This window comes from Argiope bruennichi, chromosome 5 (assembly GCF_947563725.1).
Source record: "Argiope bruennichi chromosome 5, qqArgBrue1.1, whole genome shotgun sequence".
NCBI lineage: Eukaryota > Metazoa > Arthropoda > Arachnida > Araneae > Araneidae > Argiope > Argiope bruennichi.
Window position 1 is genome coordinate 100,553,227 of NC_079155.1, and position 22,540 is coordinate 100,575,766.

At 26.4% G+C, this 22,540-nt stretch overlaps 1 protein-coding gene across 1 annotated transcript in view; it reads left to right on the top strand.

Moving 5' to 3' along the window:
• LOC129969484 (uncharacterized) overlaps positions 1–22,540 on the top strand; it is a 148,099-nt gene that overhangs the window by 121,976 nt on the left and 3,583 nt on the right. Inside the window, exon 4 of the mRNA XM_056084078.1 lies at positions 14,099–14,234. Within this exon, the coding sequence (XP_055940053.1) occupies positions 14,099–14,234 (136 nt within the window). The remainder of the gene's footprint in view (positions 1–14,098; positions 14,235–22,540) is intronic.

Below are 22,540 nucleotides of genomic sequence, written 5' to 3' on the forward strand. Positions count from 1 at the left end.
CTATGGAATATTACCATTAGAATTTTTAATCAATCATTGGATTTAATATCTTTCGCTTGCTTTTCGAGCAAGCTATTATTTTAGTTCATATAAATTTAGCTTGTAATTTTTATTTAAAAAATTATATGGCTTTCTATATTTTTTGGCAATGTGTTTCATCACACTAATTATAATGATGAAGAATGGTGGAGAACTTCAAATCTTTCAAAAGGCGTGATTGATTGCAATGGAGATAGACATATTTGAAGATGCATGACATAACTGCAGAATTACATTAGATTGCAATTACAGAGCATATGAATATATTTTTAAAAAAATGTGAAACAATACTTTTAAATGCTTTTTTCTTCTTGTTTGTAAAACGATAAAATTAAATTTGCTTTTTTTCTTTTGTAATGAGTTAACTGTTTCCCGCTTTCTCTGAAATTATTGATTATTGTGCCTGATGTAATGTTGAACAAAACTTGCAAAGAGCTTCTTTAAAGACTTATCGCTCAATTGGGGATTTTAAAATAAACTTCACGGTTTCTTAAAATATGAATGACAAAACTTCCTCTAATAAACATTTTTCAATTTCTGAATTTAATTTAAAAAATATGTATGAAATTAATTTAATCATTTATTTGTCTTTGAATTTCTTGAAATATTAATAACTCACAATGTATTTGTTAAAATACTTGAGTGAACCGGATTTATTGTAAGAATTAAAATTATGCTTAATTTAAGTTTGAAATTAGAATATTGAAAGACTTAGAAAATAATTTGAAGAAAAACTAATTGAAAGAAGACAAAGAATGACTTAAAAATAATTGAAAGGAAATAAAGAAGCCTATACGATTCTTTCTAAATTGAGTTCAACTCATAACAAAGACCAAATATGCCCTGCTTCATTGCAGTGTAAAAATCAACACGAGCTTATTTAAAATATGTATCGATAATTTTTCAATGCACATTTATAGGCTTCGTAGAAGATATTCTTACTTACAGAAAAGATATTTATATAAAAAATAACTATTTATTTTCTAGCTTTATAAAAAAGTTATTCATCAAAATTAAAAGTCACTAAGCCGAATTATTTGAATATCCAAAAACATTTTAAGACTTGCAATCTATTTTTTGGAAAATTCTTGATAACTATTAAACTGATTCGTTCAATTTCTTAATAATAATGTTCTCGGCTACAAAAATATTTTTCTTTTATCTGATAATACTGACATAAAATATATGATTAATTTGATTATGTGATTATGAAATTATGTGATTACGCGATTATGAAATTATGTAATTATGCGATTATGAAATTAATGATGCAAAATATAAATTTATATTAATGATGAGGAATAAAAATTCATATAATTAATTTTAATGAAGTCACTTATCTTTCAAATAAAAATTGTAATGAAATAAATGTTGAACAATATTATCTATAATTAAAAATTATTTGTTAATTTTCATAAAAAATATTTTTCCCTTTAATTATTTTCATAAGAAAAAATTTTAATTGTGTCTTTCCTTTACTATTAGTAAAATTGAAGAAAAAAATAAATTCAAGTTTTTAAATCAATTAATAATCACAAACAGGTAAGTGATGTATTTAATATATTGACCTTAGCATTCATTCATAAATATTTTAAACAACTATTGTAATTAGAGATCTAAATTTCTTTCAAATTTGTAGTTCGAATTAACATATTTTTATAAGGCTGTCTTCTAGAAAACACAAATATCTAATCTTGATATTTGTTTCAAATTAGGATAAACTTTAAAGTAAGATTTAATAATGCATGCTAAACATTTAAATTAACTAGCATACTCTATTATAAATAAAGAGTTCATTCTGAACAAGTAATGGGATGATTTCAAACCGTAATATTAAACATCAATATTCTATTCAGGAATTTGAATGTGACTTTGCTTTAAATGTTTCGGTCAAGTGGTAAATATATGGTTAATTCAAAATGTTTTGAATTCGTAAACATTTGTTACATGCAGTTCATTAAGTCATATTTGGCCTTGCAAATTGTGGCTAACGCGACATACTTGATAAATATTCTAATTTTCCTAATAAATATAACTAATAAGATTGCATGCAATCATGAAATTTAATAATTAATGAGATCAAGTTATGAGTATTGCTTTTCCTATGATCTAAATTTTAAGAATAGCATCTTAATTTAAGAATCTTTGATAAATACAAATGCTATTTCAGTATTTCATTTAATATATATGAACATTAGCTCAAAAATGTATCATGATAACTAAAAGCTGTTTCAAAATCAGAAAGACATCGAAGTAATAAACACCTTATCTTCATTTTTCGAAAACAGAAGAAGAAGAATTGTTGGCATACGATGTATTTAGAGTCCATCAGGCTCAATTTAGGTGAATCTTTGAAAACTTCAAGTTTTAAACTAGCAATATTCCGTCACTGGGACATACTCACTAACCACATTAATGGAAATATGAATATCACACGTACTCATATTCTGTTACGTTATTATAACTTAGCAGTTATGCTCTTCATATAATCTTTTTTTTTAATATAAAATTAAATATTCCGTTGACACAAACATCAAACATAACATTACTCTGATTTGCATTGCTCTGACAAAATTATATGATAAAGAAATTGGAAAGTCGTTCCTTTTGGAAGATAAGACATTGCCTCTTTAAGTGGGAGCGCTGTGTATAAGAGGTTGTAATATTGTATGAGGATTGTCTTAAGAATGGAAAGACGCAATTGACAGAATAAACATTCAATTAACATTAAAGTACAAGAACATGTCTTATGCGAAATACAAGTAGCGAAAACTAATGACAACAAAACTGCTGTTGCCACACAATATCTATGAATACAGAAATAATAACATTAAACATAAATGTCAACTTTACATTCGGTCCTGCTCAGTGCGAAATTTAGACAGTCACAAATTTTAAACTGAAGCGCTTAAAACATTTAATTGTTTAATGAGTTATTGTCCAAGTAAAAACTATATCGGCGCGATGAGTGTCCAGTTCAATCTGGAACATTTAGGAGGTCATCTGCTGGATCTCGCATTTCTGCAGCGGATTCACTCTCTTCTTCCAAGCTATCATCTTCTTCGATGATTGGTGTATCTCGTTTGCAATAAGGACGAAGATGCTGCACATGAACAACTTTCAAAACTCCGTTACCTGCTGTCGTAGACTTGATCTCGTAGCATACGGCCCCGACTGGGCGAACAATCATAAATGGCCCTTTGAAAATTGGAGAGAGTTTATGATTTCCTAGTTTCGGCCAGTCTTATAACACAAGATCTCCTGACTTAAACGAATGGGGTCTGCAAGGAAAATCAAATCTGCTTTTATTCGCTAAATGCATTTCATACACAGAATTTGCGGCTTCGGCTCTGGCCAATATTAGGAGGTCAAATTGATCCTCACGTGGCATGTTGTTTACAAAACTTCCAATATGAAGTTCACGAGAAAGGCGTGGCTCATATCTACGAAGCAAATAGAATGGGGATTTTCCTATTATCTCTATATATAGAAACCATATAAGAGATGGTAATATTGTATGAAAATTATCTTAAGAATGGAAAGGCGCAGTTGACAGAACAAACATTTAATTAATATAACATTTCTTATGCGATATCAAATACAAGTAGCGAAAAGTAATGACAAAAAAAAAACTGCTGTTGCCACACAGTATCTATGAATGCAGAAATAATAACATTAAACATAAATATGAAACTTACATATATAACCATGATTAATATAAATTTAGGCAGGGATTGTCGAAAAGCTCGCATCCATTTCTTTGTAAAAACAGCTTTACTAGTTTGCTAGTAACTTGAAACTGAGATATGACTTCAGTAACGTCTTCTTCTTGTCTAATAATGTCTATATAATTCTGAATACGAGGGATGAAACATTCTTGAGAACGGGATCTGAATACTGAGAACATACTGAGACTTTTCCTTACACTCAAAATTAAAGCAGTACCTTGCTTAGAATCAAATTATCAATCGTTTAGTTTGTTTAAATCTATTATATTTCTAAACGACTCTAAACGATTAATCCTATAATCAATAAGAATTTTATTTATTCTTGTTTCTTCTCGTTGCAAATAAATTGAAATATGATAACATTTTTTTTAGAAATCTGCAATCGGTTTTACTTCATTCTATTTATTATCAAAACGCATAGACGAATTATAATTTTTACGATACTATATTTTTAGAAGCAATATGATGAGTAAAGTTACAATACAGTCATATTCATTTAACAATAGTTCTTTATAGTTGAAGTATTGCTTGAGAAATTTCGCAGAATATTTCGTTTCGCACAATGTCGTCAAAATCATATAGTCCAAATCTAAACAAATACATCCATAGTACTAAAATTATTTTTCTTTTTTTTCACAGATTACATATCGATTTTTTAAAATTTTTATACCTAATGCTTGAACTTATACATTGATATCACATATAAAATTTAATTAATAAACTTCGAAAGTATCGTGATGTCAAAGGGAACAGATGCTATTAGTTTATTGTTTCATGCCTAATGTAATATTTTGTAAAACATATACAGTTTCTTCTAATTTAAAAATGAAAAATAATGCATTTGGAACTTAATACATTTCACAGAGTTAATCAAAAGATGTGTGTGACTTCAAAAAAAATCTGTATTTTTTTTATCCTTTCTATCCTTTCTGTGCAAATAGTATATTTCTATTTTAATTACCTTGATATCATGGAAGCTTCATTATGACAAATTGTATTCCATTAATCAATTCTAGACACGTGTCAAAAATAAATACGGTTTCTTATCCATCTTATACAATGTAAAAAATATCCTTCCATTTTCATTGAATTTTGAATTATGGATATTAAAATTTTCTCTGGATTTTTAAAGTTTTAAATTCCATTTTGGTTTGTTAAAATATTTGCTAAAATAAGGCTTTCATGGCTTCTCTTTTTGAATGAAACCAATTGTCAGATAATAAGACGTTGGAATGAAAAGGAGATGTTTTGGTAAACACATACATGTATCTCAATAATTCAAAACAATCAATCGTAAAAAATCTATTCATAAGCAAGCAAGTTTAAATTTAGATCCATCTTGGGGTTCGACAGATTTTTCTTACTTATCATTAAACTCCATCATTTGGATTAATCTACTTTAAAATACTTAAAAGTACAATTTAATATCCTATAACCGAACTTTATGTTTTCTGGTTTTATGTACTTTTAAAGGGCATACATTTTCACAGCACTTCCCAATTTTTATTTCATAGCAACATTTCAATCATTAAAAGTTCTTCCTGCGTAACAAATGGATAGTTTATTTCTGAAAGACTGCTTTGTTAGGATTTGGAAATGAAAGCACGATTTGTCACACATGCTCCAAAATACAGCACTGCTAATTAATGTTCAGTTTCCACAGATATTTCAGTGGAAATAATTCTAGGCTTTGAAATCTTTGTCTTTTACTGGAATAAGAGAACTTATTTCTATACATTTCATGCCACTTGCAAAGTTGCGCTTGATATAATAACATTCAATGAAAACACTGCTATCATTAATACAAAGTTGTGATGATATAATTATGTCTTAAGGAAGAATTCCACAAACCGATGAATATTTTTGCCAAGTTAATGCTATACAAACAGTGAACAAATATATAATTTATGATTTTTGTTTGCATTATGTACTTAAAAATAAAGTAGAATAAGAAAAAAATTATCTGTTTAGATGGGTACAAAGAATTGCATTAACAATTTTAAATTATAGAGACTGGTTCCCCTCTTTTTAATTAGAAATATTATCCTTTGGTGGCCAGCTGGCTCTCATAGGTATTGGCTAAACCATCAAAGCCCTATTGTTTTAATAGAATTACACATTTCCTATCAATTATGTATATGCATTTTCCTAATTGAGATATCTTCTATGACAACACAATGACATAATACGTGTGGTTCTCTGCAAAATTTCACTGCATTGTAAATTCATTATTGCTTTTATGTGGTTAGTAAATTATGGAAATATTATAAATAATTCTTCTTGTTTAACTTTCAACAATGAAAAAAAATCGTATGATTGAACATTTGATAAAACAATGACATTTTTTTACCTTTCGTCAATACAATTTTAATTCATACTTCCTGTCATAAATTTCATTTTCAATTCACCTAAAAAGCTTTAATTCAGTGAAAAAAATAATTTGACTATTCTCAATGAGAATTAACTTCAAATAAATAAGTCTTAAAACTCGCACTGTACGTTTCATCAGGATGAAATAAATTTCCTACTTTTATTTAAAGAACTTACAAAAATATAAAAAGACGTTTACGGAGATTTTAATTGATAAAAATTAAAATTGAGAAAATTAATATTTTGAAAACATTACATTTCAGAAACACCCATATTTTAATTGGACATTCAGTGTTTATCTAACTAAATATTATATAAGTAAGTAGAATAAAGGAAATATATAAAACATTTTACCTGTCAGTTAAAGGAATAAACAATTATGCAATTTTAAACAATTTCATTTTCATTTCACGTATCATGCACTATCATTTAAAAAAAAGCTGTACTACATTTTTCCCTGTCCATTTTAAACTGCAACTTCAAACGATAATTAGAATACACAATATTTCAGGTGAATAACGATTTTGCATTTTTACTGATTTTCTATTATCTCAAAAATGAAAATGTAAAGTCAAAATGAAAAAAGAAACAGGTCACAAACAATCGTTTTACAGAAAAAAGACTGAAATTGGAGCCAAGAGATGTTAGAAATTATGCATCACTGTTTCTATTAAATTAAAAAACAAAAAATAATAATATCAACCCTTTATACTTTGAATTTCCTATACTTTTGTGCATGATAAATAATCAGGTGTTGAAATAATTTTTCAAACTTTCAGAATCCGATGTGCGCAAGTCATTTCAAGTTATGTGTTCCGGAAAAAATTATTGTGTACAGCGCAATGTATCATAAAGTATTATAAACAAAGAGAAGCATTCTATGACATTAATGTTTAAGTCAATGTCTGTTTCGCTCTCTATTTATTACAGATTTTTATTTAAAAGCAAATTTAAGTTTTTAATTAGAATTTTATTTGCCAGGAAATTGTTCACTATCCTGAGAAAACTGAACAAAATAATAAATGTGTTACCATAATACTTATAAATATTTTTTAAAAATTCCCTCAATTCTTGAAAAGAAATAAATGCATAGCATGCTACAACAAATAAATTCTGTTTTTACTTTTGGCGCATCGTTTTAAGCGTTTACTTCTGCTGAAAAAAAATCGCCAAGTAGAAGCATTTCCGCCAAGAGTAGCCATTTCTACTTGTAATCGATTACTGTTCTGTTTTGATTATTTTCCTGAGGAGATTTCTTTCCCGCCATTCTTTCATCGGAGATCGGATGCCGATTTCCTTCCTTGAATGTGTGACAAGGCTCTTACGCCTTCTTTAGCTGTTGCCGATTTCTTTACATAACCGAAAGACTTTTCTGGAAAGAATGAGCTGGAGGGTGTCTTCGTTACGGCTTGCACTCGGGTATAAAAATCGGAACCTTAACCATTTCCTTTTTTTTCGCCTCTCCCACTCCCACTTTCACCTACGCTTCCCGATAAGCCTTCGCTCGGTATTTTTGAAGCCAACGGGAATTAGGTATCATGCCAGAAGGCATGCAGATCCTTATTGCAGGCTTAGGTTCTTATTGCAAATGCAATATATTGCAACTGTGTTGCTTTTCAAACATTTGATAAAAATACATTGACTTTTATTCGATAGTTGCTTGCTTATTTATATATAGGAGCTTGTATTTTTCCTTAAAAAATGTTGGTGGATCTGGTAAGTTATTCATGATGGTTGTGAACATCTTCAGAATACCAGATGAAAATTTGTTTAATATAACAGAAAGAAAAATTAATATTAGTATTTAAAATATTAAATATTATGAAGGCAGAATGACTCTTGGGAAATATTTCCATTCAAATTCTAAAGTGCAAACCATTTTGTTAAAAAAATTACAATGTAAATTGCAAATTTAACATGTACTATAAGTAATTAGAATTGTATAAAGAGCATTTTCTGTAAAAATGTACTAAACACAAGAATCTGTAAAATTTTAACACTGTGTTAGCCTCGAACCTTTGATTTCAAACCATACCCTTACCACAGATACTTTTTTGGATACTGCTTAAATGTAATAATTATGATAGAAAACGAAATAAATAATTTGTAATTTTTTTTACTTTAAATTGATTTTAGAAATATATATTATAAAAAAAGCCTTCTTTTATAATCCATAATATGTATTAAAATATTTGGGGATAAAAATAATTTTTCATTTATCCCTGAAAAGTCTAACTGGACAAAATGTTTTTCAACTTCAACCATGTAAAATTATGTATACGAGTTCACGTTTCACTGGAAAGAGTCGGTCACGAGAGGATTTAAGAAACCAAATTAGAAATTGACAGGTAAAGGAAATTTGGCTACCTCCGTTGAACAAGAGACAGCTATTATTTAAAAAAATAGCAATATATTTATTCATATGCTTTAACATAAATATAGCACGTCTGTCATTCATGTACTTTAGCATAAATATAGCACAAAAATATAAAAAAAAAATCCAAATTTTTCCTCAGCGTTTTTGCTTATAGAACGAAGAGTTTTAAAATAAAGAATGCTAAGTTTACGGAATATATGAATATGCATTATCAAAACACTATATTAAGAAAAATTTGTAAATTGTCTAGAAAGGAGAAATATTTTATTAAATAATTTTTCATTGTACATGTTCGAAATATACCATATTTTACTCTTTCAAAATTTCAAAGTGAAATATGTAGGGTTGGGATTAAGATATCGCATTTTATTTTAAGCCGTACTTTAGATTCATTGTTATCGAGCTTTACAACATTGTAAGCGAATCTTCGCATTCGTCACGTCAGTGTGAAATTTAAAACATACCTCTCGATCATGACGAGAATCAATTTTTACGAACTTTCATTGTGCTGACTATTAATCCAGAAGTTTCTGGGAATTCATCGCTAATTCTTTCAGTTATTTTCAAGCAATTTTGTAATGCGACTGTCTTCAATCATCTGCAGTCTCCGTCTATTGAAGCCAGGGTCGACCTGTTCGCGATTGCACGGAAGTAGACATGTGTTTCCATTTCATAATAATAGCATTTACAGAGGAATAGGCAGTTTGTAACATTGCCTATTCCTCTCACGAACAACTTTTAACTGCGGTAATAACAAATCACTCTAAACGTGTTGAAAATAATTTAGCTCGCAATTTCCTTCCATTTTCAACTTCTAGATTTGAAAGCAATAATGTGAATTCCTCTGGTTTCTTTTATACGAATGCGATCAATTAAAATTTATTTACTAAAAATTACATTATTTCGTAGAAAATTTACAAAATTCACTTAATATATTTTTTAATGATATTTTATCTTATATTCCGTAAATTCAATATTACTTATTAAAAAACTCAGCATTATTTTAATCCATCAGTTGCTATTTTTATCTGCTCTAATAGATATTCGTTTACTTTTTCAAATCAGACGATTACAGTACATATGAATTTTCTGAATTATTTAAACTGAGCATATAAATATGTATAAAGTTTATATAATTCTTATAAACAATATTACATACAACAAAATTTATCAATTATATACAATATTATAAACAATATACAATATATATGCCGATTACTAGGAATTTCTATAATTTACCAGGTATATTTACAATAGGTTAAAAACTAATTGTTTTGTGTTTTGCATAACTATTAATAGGTAAAATTAAATAATGATAAAATGTAGCATTTATTAAAATTTTTAATAATATAATCAAAATTATAATCCATGAATATTATTCAATTTTGTGTTTATTTTGATCCTTAACGCTTCTAGATGTCATTCACGTATTAATTATAGCAATTAAAATATTAATTAATTTATGATACTTAACACATTTTCTTTCAAAACTGTAGGCTCCTATCGGGGCACTTCAGATATGAGAAGCTCCCAGCATGGTGGTTGGTTCTCGATACCCGTATGGGTACAGTAATGGTGAGGATCGGCTACCAACTACCGATGGCGGGAAGGTTCCCATGGGAAGGGTTGTACGGGTAAGGTTGTGATGACCCTTAGAATTCAACCTTACTCCCCCCCAATGCTGTCACTAGTGTCCTGTCAGTCAGATTTAATTCAAATGTCTTAGAAGTGGTCGGAGTAGCCAAGTTTACAGTTTCAAAATCTGTAAGATATGAGCATTATTAACCAATTGCATCATTTTTTTTTTGTTAAAATATTGTTCCAAATCTTTACAAAGTCAATGTTTTTTTTTTTTTTTTTTTTTTGTAACATTTGTTTTCTTGAAACGTTTCATACGTTTTTGTCCAAACGTACATTCTATGACTGAACTTTTTTTATATTTCTCCGCTATATTCTGCATTTATGTAATTCTTGAAAGTTCTGTTTCTTGTCACAAGAGAATGCCGTTAATATTGTAATCTTAGAATGCATTTCTTGCACGCAAACCGTTGTCAGAAACCTAATGCATTTCTCATATCTAGGGAATACCACATTCTTCTAATGTATGTGAAAAATTCGTACTATATGGCAAACGAACTATTCTTTCCAAAACAAAAGAAAGTTTCAAAGAATTCAGAAAAGAAAGAAAGAAGTGGTAGTAGTATATTTCGAAAGCCATTAGAAATGAATGCCTTTTGAAGATAGATGCATTAATGAAAGAGCATCTTGGAGTTTTGAAATAGCAAAAACTCTGAAACACATCTGGCACTCATGGATGATAATGTTGAGAGAAATGCATCATATGAGAAAAAAAAATTAAAGAAATGAATGCTCTTTTTAAATTTCTTTACTTTTAAAAAAATAATATTTGCATTAACATATGTAATGTGTGAAGAATTACCTTCTTCTGATATTTTATCTTTCAAGATCAAATATAAATTTCAAGGTTTGAAAATAACTTGATTCGTCTTAATAAAATTAAATAGCTAATGCAGGAAAATGTAAGAACACTATTCGATTAAATATCAACTAAACTATCATGGAATTAGCTGTTTGATTAAATATCAACTAAGCAACATCAACTTATACCTGATCGATTAAATATCAACTCAGCAACATCAACTTATACCTGTTCATTATCCTCACCATAGAGTAATACTCATCAAATTGAGAGTAACACCATTGTATGGTGTGTGCTCTGATGAGATTTGCGGTCTTAAATAGGACAAGGCAGAAGCTAGGAAAGATGTACACAAACTTTGGAGATTAAAATGAAAATAATAAATAAAATTTATTTAATTAATCAAATTAATTTAGTATTGTTAAATATGAAAAGCTTAGAAGCCAGGGAAAATATACTCACAGTTTAACTGATTATTTTAGTGCTTATCTATTTTAACCATTCTGTGTTCTTATTATGCAAATGAGTCATGCATATATATTTTTAATTATTTATATAGAAATTTCTGGAGGTACAATAGACTGGATGTTGTTTGTTTCAATCTATGAAAAAGACTGGAAAAAGTATTTATAAAATGTGAAAGTTATTAACAATCTTTTAATCTGATTCATTTGAATTTCCTGTACGAAATGTATAAAAAACGAAAAAAGGAAGAAAATTATATAAATAAATAATTTAGAATTACATTTTTACTTCCGCATTCAAAATTATAAAATGAAAATTTTATCAAAAATTTGAATATTATGATACAATCGCAATTGCGTCACTGAAAACCAATAAAAAAATTCGCAGCATTGAATTTAATAACAAACCAAATCTTCTGAGGTTAGCTAACATAGAAATAACATTATAAAGGGAATAATTACAATTTTATTAGAGAATGTTTGGAATCAATATTTTTTTATTTAAAAGCATTTAATTTTCTAATTTTTCGCACATTGATGACAAAATGTTTGTAAGAACTATTTTTCAAAAATTTTGTTTTATCTTAACCAGAACAATCCACTGGAGAATTTATGTAGATTATTTATGTGAATGATCTAAATGAAGAATTATCTATTTGTTGCCGTGAAATATTTAATCACTAAAATATTCGAAGAGAACATATTTGAAATCATTTCTCATTCCTAAAATTAAGAAAAAAATCTATAACTGTTGGAGGCTTTCATTAAAGAAATAAACGGAAATTATGAAAACATTTTATCGAAAATAATATATTTTGTCTTATATGACGCTATACATTGAGACAAAACTATTGAGAAATATCTTGTTAAAAATAAATAATTAGAATATATAACTTAAATGCAAAAATAAATCAAAATTCCGTATTTATGAAAGGGATATCTTAAGACATTATGCCGTTTAATTCAATTCTGACTGTTTTCTAGCAAATATATGTCATATTTAGCTTAGATTGCTAAAAAATGTAGCGCAGCATAATAAGGAAAAGTATTTTCATTTTATAAGGCAACAAAGTTCCACTTTTGACACTCGAGTCGTACCTCTAGATCTGGTCCCGCTTGTCCCAAACATATAAGGAAATGATTTTCTTTTTTAAAAACCGCGCTTTCGATCTAATGGGAATTTTCCTAAATTTATTTTATTTATTCCCTAAGCATATATCTTACCTTTCAAATAAATAAGCTGGATATCTAAAGTGCTCTGGTCTGACTTCAAAAATACTACTACTTGGATATTTTCCCACGTTTTTTACTCTATCTTTCTGTATTTTTGTTTTGACATATACTCGTTTTTTTCCAAATTCTCTTATGTAAATAATTATTTGGCCGTTTCAATTTGAAAAATATAAAACGCGTTTAGAGCATTTCCTGCTTCTAACATTATTTACAAATAGAATTTCCATCATGAAATATTTCAAAGTGGATTTTGAAAAAGTCATCGAGTGTATTATCTTCTGATTTTTTCTAAACGACAAAATGTATCGTTTTCTATTCCAGAAGATATAAAGATTTCAAATTACAATTATTCGAGGCTTTTTTATATTGATTAAATCGAATCTTTCCAACTCAATTCGAATGTATCATATATTTAGTATTAAAAATAAATTTATGTTTGAACATCATTGATACACGATGAATTATTTTTGATATAATTCGTGAATCAAAATAATATGTACCAAAACTTTCTTTTATGATATAATACTGTCTTGAATTCCTTTCTTGAAAACAAAATCTTTAAAAGTCTGTTTATACAAAAAAAATAATCGAAATTTTATTGCATTGCTTATGAAATTTTAAGTAAGTCATTTTAATTTAGCAGACTTTTATTGCTTAATTTTAAGTGCTTCAAAGTATTTTATTCAACATCATTTTTGTACCATAATTATAAACCGGTAATTGTCTCAATAATTAAGCTATTCATATTTTAATTATGATTAACAATGGACAAATACTTCCTGATTTGGTATAAAAGTATTACAAGTACAGAAAAATACTAGTATTCCTTTTATTGAAATATCAGCGTAATTTTGATTTGTCTATCATTGGAATTTTATGTATTGTAGCAATATTGATAAATTAATTTCCGTTAATTGTTCATAAAATAGTTCAAACAATTATTAGATTGGAATTTTCCTTAATAAAAATATTATGTGACCCTAAATAATAATGGATAAAAGTAAAGTATTAGCATATATTTAGTATTAACGTTTGTATATATATATATATATATATATATATATATTACGCTAATACTATATATTTAGTATTAACGTAATTAGTCATATTTAGTATTAGCGTTTGTAAAAGACACAATATTTAAATATCACGTAATTTATTTTTGTAATCCTTAATAAGTTATAATTAGATAGCACTTTCTTAAATTTTCAAAAGTGTGATGCATTATGCCCGTGTAATAAGCTACTGGAATTTTAATACGAAATATATATATATATATATATTCTAAAAGTTCATTTTCCCATTGTTTTATTGCCTTTGTAATAATTAGCCATATTTAGTTAACTATCAGAACATGCAGAAAAAAATACAAATGCAAACTTTGTCAAATTTCGATAGAGTTTCAGCTATCTTGCATGAAAATATTTTTTCATTCGTTCTTTTTCAGCTTTCCAAGTCCAGTCCAAACACAGTTTATCTTCGGAATTTAACATTACAGAGTGAAGGACAGTATACTTGTCAAATATCTGCAGATGAACCTTACTTTGGTTGCGTTCAAGTACACAGAGATGTCGTTGTTTACAGTGAGTATTTCCACACGTATTTATTTATCTCTGCGTATTTTATAATATTGTTAAAATGCGACTTCGTCGAAAAAATATTCTTTTTTTTCCGATTGTACATAAATTTATGTAAAAACTATAAACTGCTAATTTATCTCACTAAATATGAATCTCAAGAATTCTGTTTTATCTCAATTTTCATATTAATAATTAGAAAAATAATTATACTGATTTTTTATTAAATAAGTTACGCGAATCAATATGATTTTTGTTATTAAATGAAAGGTTTGGGCTTGTATTAGTTTACAATTTCTATTTATAAACTGAGAGATTTCAGCAACATCGAATGTATTAATGTATAATAATTTTTTGTTGAATTAAATGAAAATATGGCTGTCTAATTTATATTGTCTGAAACTGATTGGTTTATTTGATGTTTGCCATAATTAGAAGGATTGTAATTTTGTGAAAGCGGAATACAATTAAACAAAATGTTAAAACAAATACCAATATGACCTAAAATACATGCATCGTGAATATAGTATTGTGAATCATTACATGTATTACTATATATTTTATTTTCAAAGAACGCCTTTATCATTTTAATTAATAATATCTTTTATTTCATTTACTAGTTGTCTGTTTTTTACGAGTACACTCGTCATGGAAAATGTACAACAATTTGCGTTATGACGAGTTTATTCGTTAGGAAAAATAAGTAGTGAAGATTTGCAGTTTGAATTACAATTTTATTAGAAACTCAAACATATTCGTAAATTTTAAGGTGTTTAAAATACTTTGAGATTAAGTCGAAATCAAAGGAACAAATAAAAGGTTATTAATAATTATTATAAAAAAACTCACATATAATACGAATTGTTTTTTTAATATATCTTAATTTTTTCTTAAATGTAATAGTCAAGCCAGAAGCAATTAGGCAACCATAAATTGTTTTAGACTATTCAATAAGTGGCGCGCCAGGTAATAACAACCAGGATAGGGATCCTTTTGCACCAGGCTTTTCTCAATATCATTCTCTAAAAGCAAATTAAAATTATATATATATATATATATATATATATATATATATATATATATATATATATATATATATATATATATATATATATATTGCTTATTTTCGTTCATATGAAAAGAAAAAAAATGTATGTTGGTTTAAGTAAATACATATATGTGATTATTGAAATAAAAAAAGTCATTTCATTACAATATAATTTCATTTTTCACATACTCTGTATTTGACGAGAATACTGAAATACGTATTTTCCGAAGAGGGTGAAACAGTTAACTGATTAAATAAATAAAACGATGTGAATTTAATATTAAATGAGAAATACAAATTCATTGCATTTAGTTTACTTTTTCAGACTTCTAAAATAGTGATTGTATATTTAAAAAAATTTAAATATGTGTAAACGAAATAAAAATAAAATTCATCTGTAGTGAGTTTGCTAAGTGAAGACTAAACTTACTAGATTTAGTATTTTGTAGCATGCAAGTTTGCTTGAGAATGAATTTCGTTTCGATTATTAAAAAAATAAAATTTCATTATAAAGTATTCTTTTCAATTCTTAGTTCAAACCTAACATGTAACAGTTGCTAACCGATTTTCTGAGAGCAATCAATTTATTATAAAGTGGTATTTGTCAATCTAAAGGGAAAAAAATATTTGGAACGTGTGTTAATGGAGAAAATATATTTATGGTAATTGGAATTTTCTAACTGAGATTTTCTTACACCCAACATTTTGAATTAAACCGAAATACTATAGATTTATTTTCTTCAGAAAATATTTATTTCAGATACAAATAAAAATAAATTGAAACAAAGAAATTTTAAATTTTATTGCCATTAATCTAATGCTTCTAAACTATTTAGTTTAGGATACATAATTTTTTCATTAATTACAACTGTTGTAATATACTAATAGCGAATAAAAATGTTCTTTCTTTCTTTTCTATCTGTATAATTGGCAAGGGAAATATGCTCAATTTAATATATTAATTTCGTTATTTAATATAATGAAGTTCATAAAGGGAACAATAGCAAAAATTCAATCAGAAATTAATTTTTCGAAAATAAAAAGACAATTGTTTTGAGTCAATTTTTTTCAATTCTAAATAATTATGTAAATTTGTTTAAGTAAATTATTTTTCCTAAGTGTTAAATTTGAAGAGTCAGCCAATAATGGTAATTCATAAGTGTGGTAAAAAGATAAATAAATTATTATACTTGCATCGTCATTTATTATAAATTAAACAGATAAGTTAGAAATATGATAATAAAGGTTGAAAATAAAATGAGAAAATGTATTTGCCAGAAATTATAAAAAGTAATTGCAATTATCATACATCGTCAATTCAACTAAAAATTGTAAAGAATTGATATTAGTTCCATTTTTATGTTTCTATAATTTTATTAAAAATAGAAAACTATAGTTTGAAGGAACATTTTTGTAATTATACTATTATTTTTATTAAAACTGAAGTGTTAGAGTATTTACTTCATTTTTTTTTCATACTGTAATTAACATTACAATAATTTGTTGAATAGATATATTGGAAATTAAGGAAGTAGTAATTGTTTTAGTATTTGTCTTATTCAATTTTTTTTTATTTCTTTGTGAATAAAAAATTATATCTTTATTTCATTTAAAAATATTTGCATTCATTGTGTCACGAATAAAAATTACATGCGGATATTCATAAATATGTATTAAAAAATGAAATAGAGAGAAGCTTCATATGTTAAACATTTCACAATATTTTTATATTCCTAAATTCAAAATTTTTATTTGAGGAAAAGGTGTCAGGTAAAGTTAATTATGTGGAGAGCATGTGAAATTGATTATGAAAGTCAAACAATAAGGAAAAGTATTATGATTAAGTTATAATAAAAAAGTATAAAAAAGCCATACAAATAAATAATAAATAAATGATAATTACAATGCAGTCTTAGCTTGACAATTTTAATAACAATATGTAACTAATTCATTTTGATATTCAAATCAGACGGGGAAATTCAGATTAACACTGCTAAAAACGCTTTCTAATACAAGAGTTTCAATTCGCTCTGACTTTCGGACTAAATTTTCTCGACAAAGAAATGATACTACTCCCGATAATATGAAGCACTTGTGTTTACAAATCGGATTATTAAGTTTTCCTTCTCTTAACAGAGCTTAAGAGTTGATTAATTCTAGTCTTTGTTAACAGATAACAGATTGTTAACAGATTAATTCTAGTCTTTGTTAACAGATTTGTGGCATAATAAGCATGAAGCAAAATTATTAATTCTGAACTTTTGCAATACAATTCGTGTATTTTTAATGTAACAACATGAACACTACAGAAGAATTACAAAATCAAATAAAAATAAAAATAAACAAATGAAATAGATATTAAAGAAAACGTTGGCACCTTTTCAAACTATTAAAATGAGACTATCAAAAGAGAGAAACAAAATGAAGTTGAAATGTGAATAAATTCATATTTGATTTTTTTAGTGCAGAAAACTTGTCAAAATACTTTTTTTTAAAATCTCTTTTGCTTTGCTAATATATATACTACCTACTTATACAATTTTCCATGATGTATTCTTCTTTTTTATCCGTTTATCTTACATGAAAATGGCCTGAATAACTTTGTATTTATACAAATATTATGCTAAAAAAATGTATATTCTGATTACACTTTTTTCTTGTAATATTTGCAGAAATTAAAAAAAAATTGCCGATGTCTTTGATTTAAATTGATTTACATCATAAATTTAATTTTTTTATTTCCGAAAATAATATTCTATTCATGCTCTTGTTTCAACTGCACAAGTTGAATGTATTAGTTCAAATTAATGAAATGTGGATAAAGAACGCATTATATAAATAAATGTTTTAATAATTCTCCAGGCAACATATATTTGAATTTTGATGACTTTATTGGGTGAAATTTCCAAAGACATATTTAAAACTCCTGATCATTTACAAATGTTCAATCATTTTCTTTTACATTTAAACTAATTGATTAAATTTAAAATGATACTTATTGAAATAAATGAAACGCTTTATTATTTTCAGTTTAAAAACTTATTATATAGAAGCGAGTGCTTAGAATTGATAAAGAGTATAAATATTTTATAGCATGTGACTGAATACATTCCTTTTAATAACTTTACTGAACCAATTAAATTCTATGTGAAAAGTGTTGTTGTTTGTAAAATAAAATATGAGGCCCTATTGTATCAATATAAAACCATTTTCGGAAGTTTTGATACAAGTTCTTGACAATATCACTACATGCAACAAACAGTGCATCTGTATACAAATGTTCATCTAAATATCAACAGGTCTATGACCTTCTTTAATAACCTATCGTGTAATCATCCATTTTTCGTAGGATTTTTCTAATTAGATTATTGAATAAGTTCGTCTAATTCGATCGCTTTGCAGGCGAACTATAAAACACCTGCATGCAAGAATTCTCATATTATTTGAAAGGTAAAAATGGCAATTGTCGGCACTCTTGAGCTCTCTAAATTTCGATTCTGTACCTGGAAAGAAAAACTAAAGCAGAACGCTGCCCTTTCATTAGCAAGTGTTAATGAATAATCAATGATACCAGATTTAACTTTTTTTTAAAACATTTAATTAACATTCACTTATGGACGACACAAAACTGAGATACATTTATTACATGAAGAACCCGTTTGCACCATCAAATTTCGAACACCAACCCGCTCTCTTCGTACACCGTCTCCCTTCCGCAATTCCACCCTTGAACTCACTTCACTTCATCTTTCTTGCTGTTTCCCTCCTTTCACAGTGCCCTCACAAGAATGATACATCATGTCAATAATAGAGTTAATTGTATGTTACAATATTTATACTGAATTCTAAAACTACTATCAATTTACTGAATATTTTTTTCGATGAAATTTTTAATTATATTAAATTGTGATCAATAACTCATCAATTATTGCTTTTATTCTCTTGAATATTACTGAATATTTTCGATTATTACTTTTACACTATTAATAAGAAATCATAAATAATAATTTTGTTAGTTTAGTTTTTAATAAATTTTAAATATCTAATTTCCTTATTAATAAAAAAATCATAAAGAATAATTTTATTAATTTCATTTTTCATAAATTTTAAATATCTAACTGCACTTTTTTTTCTTCATGAAATTCTCTATGATATTACCCACGGACTATTGAAAATTACGATATTTAATTTTTAACTACCAAATATACCTCAAAATTACTCACTCATGAATTATGAATTTTCTAACTTTTTTTCAAGTTCTTAACCAAATAAAGATTCATATTAAATTCGAGTAAGTCAGTATGGAACTTACGAATAAAGGAAACCTATATAGATTGCTATGAGTTCCTTTTAGGTCATTTTTTTTATATTTTATGGAAGAACTTACATATACTTTTGGTTAACTTTGCATTGTAAACAATTTTTTCAGTCCAGTAAGAAATGAAGAATCGCAGTTACCATATTAACCACTTAACTGTTTTACTTTCTTTACTACCTAATAAGATGACACCTTCTATTTTGGGAATTTTTTTTTTTTTACTTTGATTCAAATGGAAATCCATTGAATACTTGACTTATATATGTATTCGTAGTAATTTTAATATTGAATTATAATCGTTATGAATGGTTTATTTTTTTGCTTACAACTATCAAAATTCGATGAATCGATGCACATATGGCACTCGGGCAAAACAGTTAAGCGGTTAAAATTTAGACAATTATTTTGAAATATTAAATATCGATCAGTTTTAAAAGGAAATCTTCATAATACCATTTCAGCACTGCACTTTAAAAAAATAAAATTTTTCAAAGTTTGATATTAAAAAATATTAAGTCTATTTTAATTAAATATTATAGATAAAAGATTCCATGAATATTTTTAATATTTATGAAAAACCAATCGGAAAAATTGAGATTGTTTGGCAAAAATATTGAATAATGCTTTCTTTCAAATTTTTCAAACAAATAGATTAATAAAGGGAATTCAAGTTATTCAAGTTAATCAAGTAATTCAAGTTAAATAAAGGGAATTAATTATATGCTTCATAATAAAATGATTATTAGAAATCAATTTCATATTAATTATTAATTTGAAAACATATAAGATTACTTAGTTTTAAAACTATATTTTTTACTAACTTGAATGCATTAAAATATTAATTTTTATGAAGTTAGTTAGCTTTTCCTAATCAATTTATGTTTCTAAAATTTAAACAAAAACAATCTTTAAAGATTTAAAAAAAATTATCAGTGTTGGTTACATTATAAATAAAACGTGAATTCTTTTAAGGTTCAGTACATGTAATGATAGTAGGAAAAGAAACTGTAGAAGATCCTTTAAAATATCTTTCTTTTACTTTTTCTTAACATCGACCATATACGTGTTTTTTCTTTTCTTTGTTTTTTTCACAAGTCAACTTTTCAAGGGTTTAAAAGAAAATGTTGAAGATTCGAGATAATGTATTGGGTTTATAGTAAGTAAAGTTTGAAGGAAGTCTACGACAATTCACAATGTCGTTTTCAGATATTTTTTGTGCTTTGACTTTTGGATTTGAAAAGAGCGAAAGGGTCAAGGGGAAATATTTGTTCTGTCATCTCTTTTTCAGACACATGATATTTCTGAGATAAAAAAAGTTTGTGCTCAAACGGACGATTTTTTTTTCTATCTCCTTCAGTTGTAAAGAATAATTCAGAAACATGTGTTTTCTGATGATTTGGTGTAATTCAAACTTGTTTGTAAGTAATAGTAGTACAATATTTTCACTGATGTAAAAATTACTTGATAAACACCTCAATGGAAAAATATAGTCAATATAGATAAAAATGTTAGAAATAAAATTTTAATGGTATCAGAAATAATAAATATCATATACTCGATAGAATTCATTATTTGGAAATTTCAAAAAAATAAAAGTTAATATAAATTATCAGCAGAGGTAACTATATTAATTACAATAAACTTTAATAAACCAGAAACTGAAAAATTTTCATAAGAGGGAGGTACTTAAAAATTTAATTCATGTTTTCGCAGAATTTAAAACCAATGTGCAATAAAATTAAGATTTGAAGCTTTCTACTCGATGCCGACTGATTAAAAACAGTTCATCTATTTTTTTCTAGTTCATTAGATCTATTTAAATCTTGAAAACTCTCAAGAAGATGGATAAAATAATTTTATATTAAGTAGATGACATTTTTGAATAAACATAGATCGCATATGCTTATTCAAAACTCGCATATATGAGAACTGTACCGACTTTTTCAATTTGCTCATCTAATTAAATATTTACTTAGTTATATTTTTGTTATAATTAATTTAAAGTTGTCAAAGATACGAAACTTTTTATTTAACCCTTTCGCCGTCCTCTGCAGTCCGCGAAGTGTTTTTCGCCGCATTAGAACAAATAAAAATAAAAACTCAAACAAGTAAGCATTTACAAAGCATTTTAAACGTTTAAAAGTTTTAACATGCAGAAGAACGCTTAAAGCACGTTATAGCCGCTCTGTAGAAGTTTCACTTGAAATGGCAAGACGCGTTAAGGACGATGAAGTGGTTAATATTATGCTCTAATCCTAAAAAAAGCATATAGACGTTAAAATATTTTAGTAACCTTTTCTAAAATCAATACTTTCCTGCTAAAAAAGAGAAATAAAATCTAATTCAGAAAATATATTTATGCAATAAATATTTTAAATGAATTCAAAATAGTCATTTATCGTTATAATTATCAGTATGAAGATTATTGTAACTCAATAAACAATAACAATATTCTATTTTACTTTTATAAGTCGAAGCTCACAAATTAATGTGATATTTATTGTATTTGAGTTTCCTTTATTATTTGAGCATTGCAAATTTCAAAAGATACATTTTTAATTTTAATGAATAGTTTCTTTTAATTAAAAGCAGTGTATTCTGCTAATTTTTATGTTTATATTTCATTATTATTAAAATATGTAAACTAATAATAATTAGACAGAAATTAAGCAGAAAATTAAAAAAAAAAGTTTTGTGAGGAAATGTTAACGCCACAAATGTAATAGACTTTCTGCACTATGCCTCTTAATACACTTTTAATTAGAAATAAAATGGGAAGAGGTTGTTATTACAAAAAGAGATAATGTTAATGGTACGTATAGGCAAGAGTCTCATTTTTATTTATTTAATTGTAACACAGTTTACATTGAAAGTAATAGGATATAAGGAATCTAATTTTGTAAATTAGAAAGTATAACACTTGATAAGATATACAAATAATAAAGC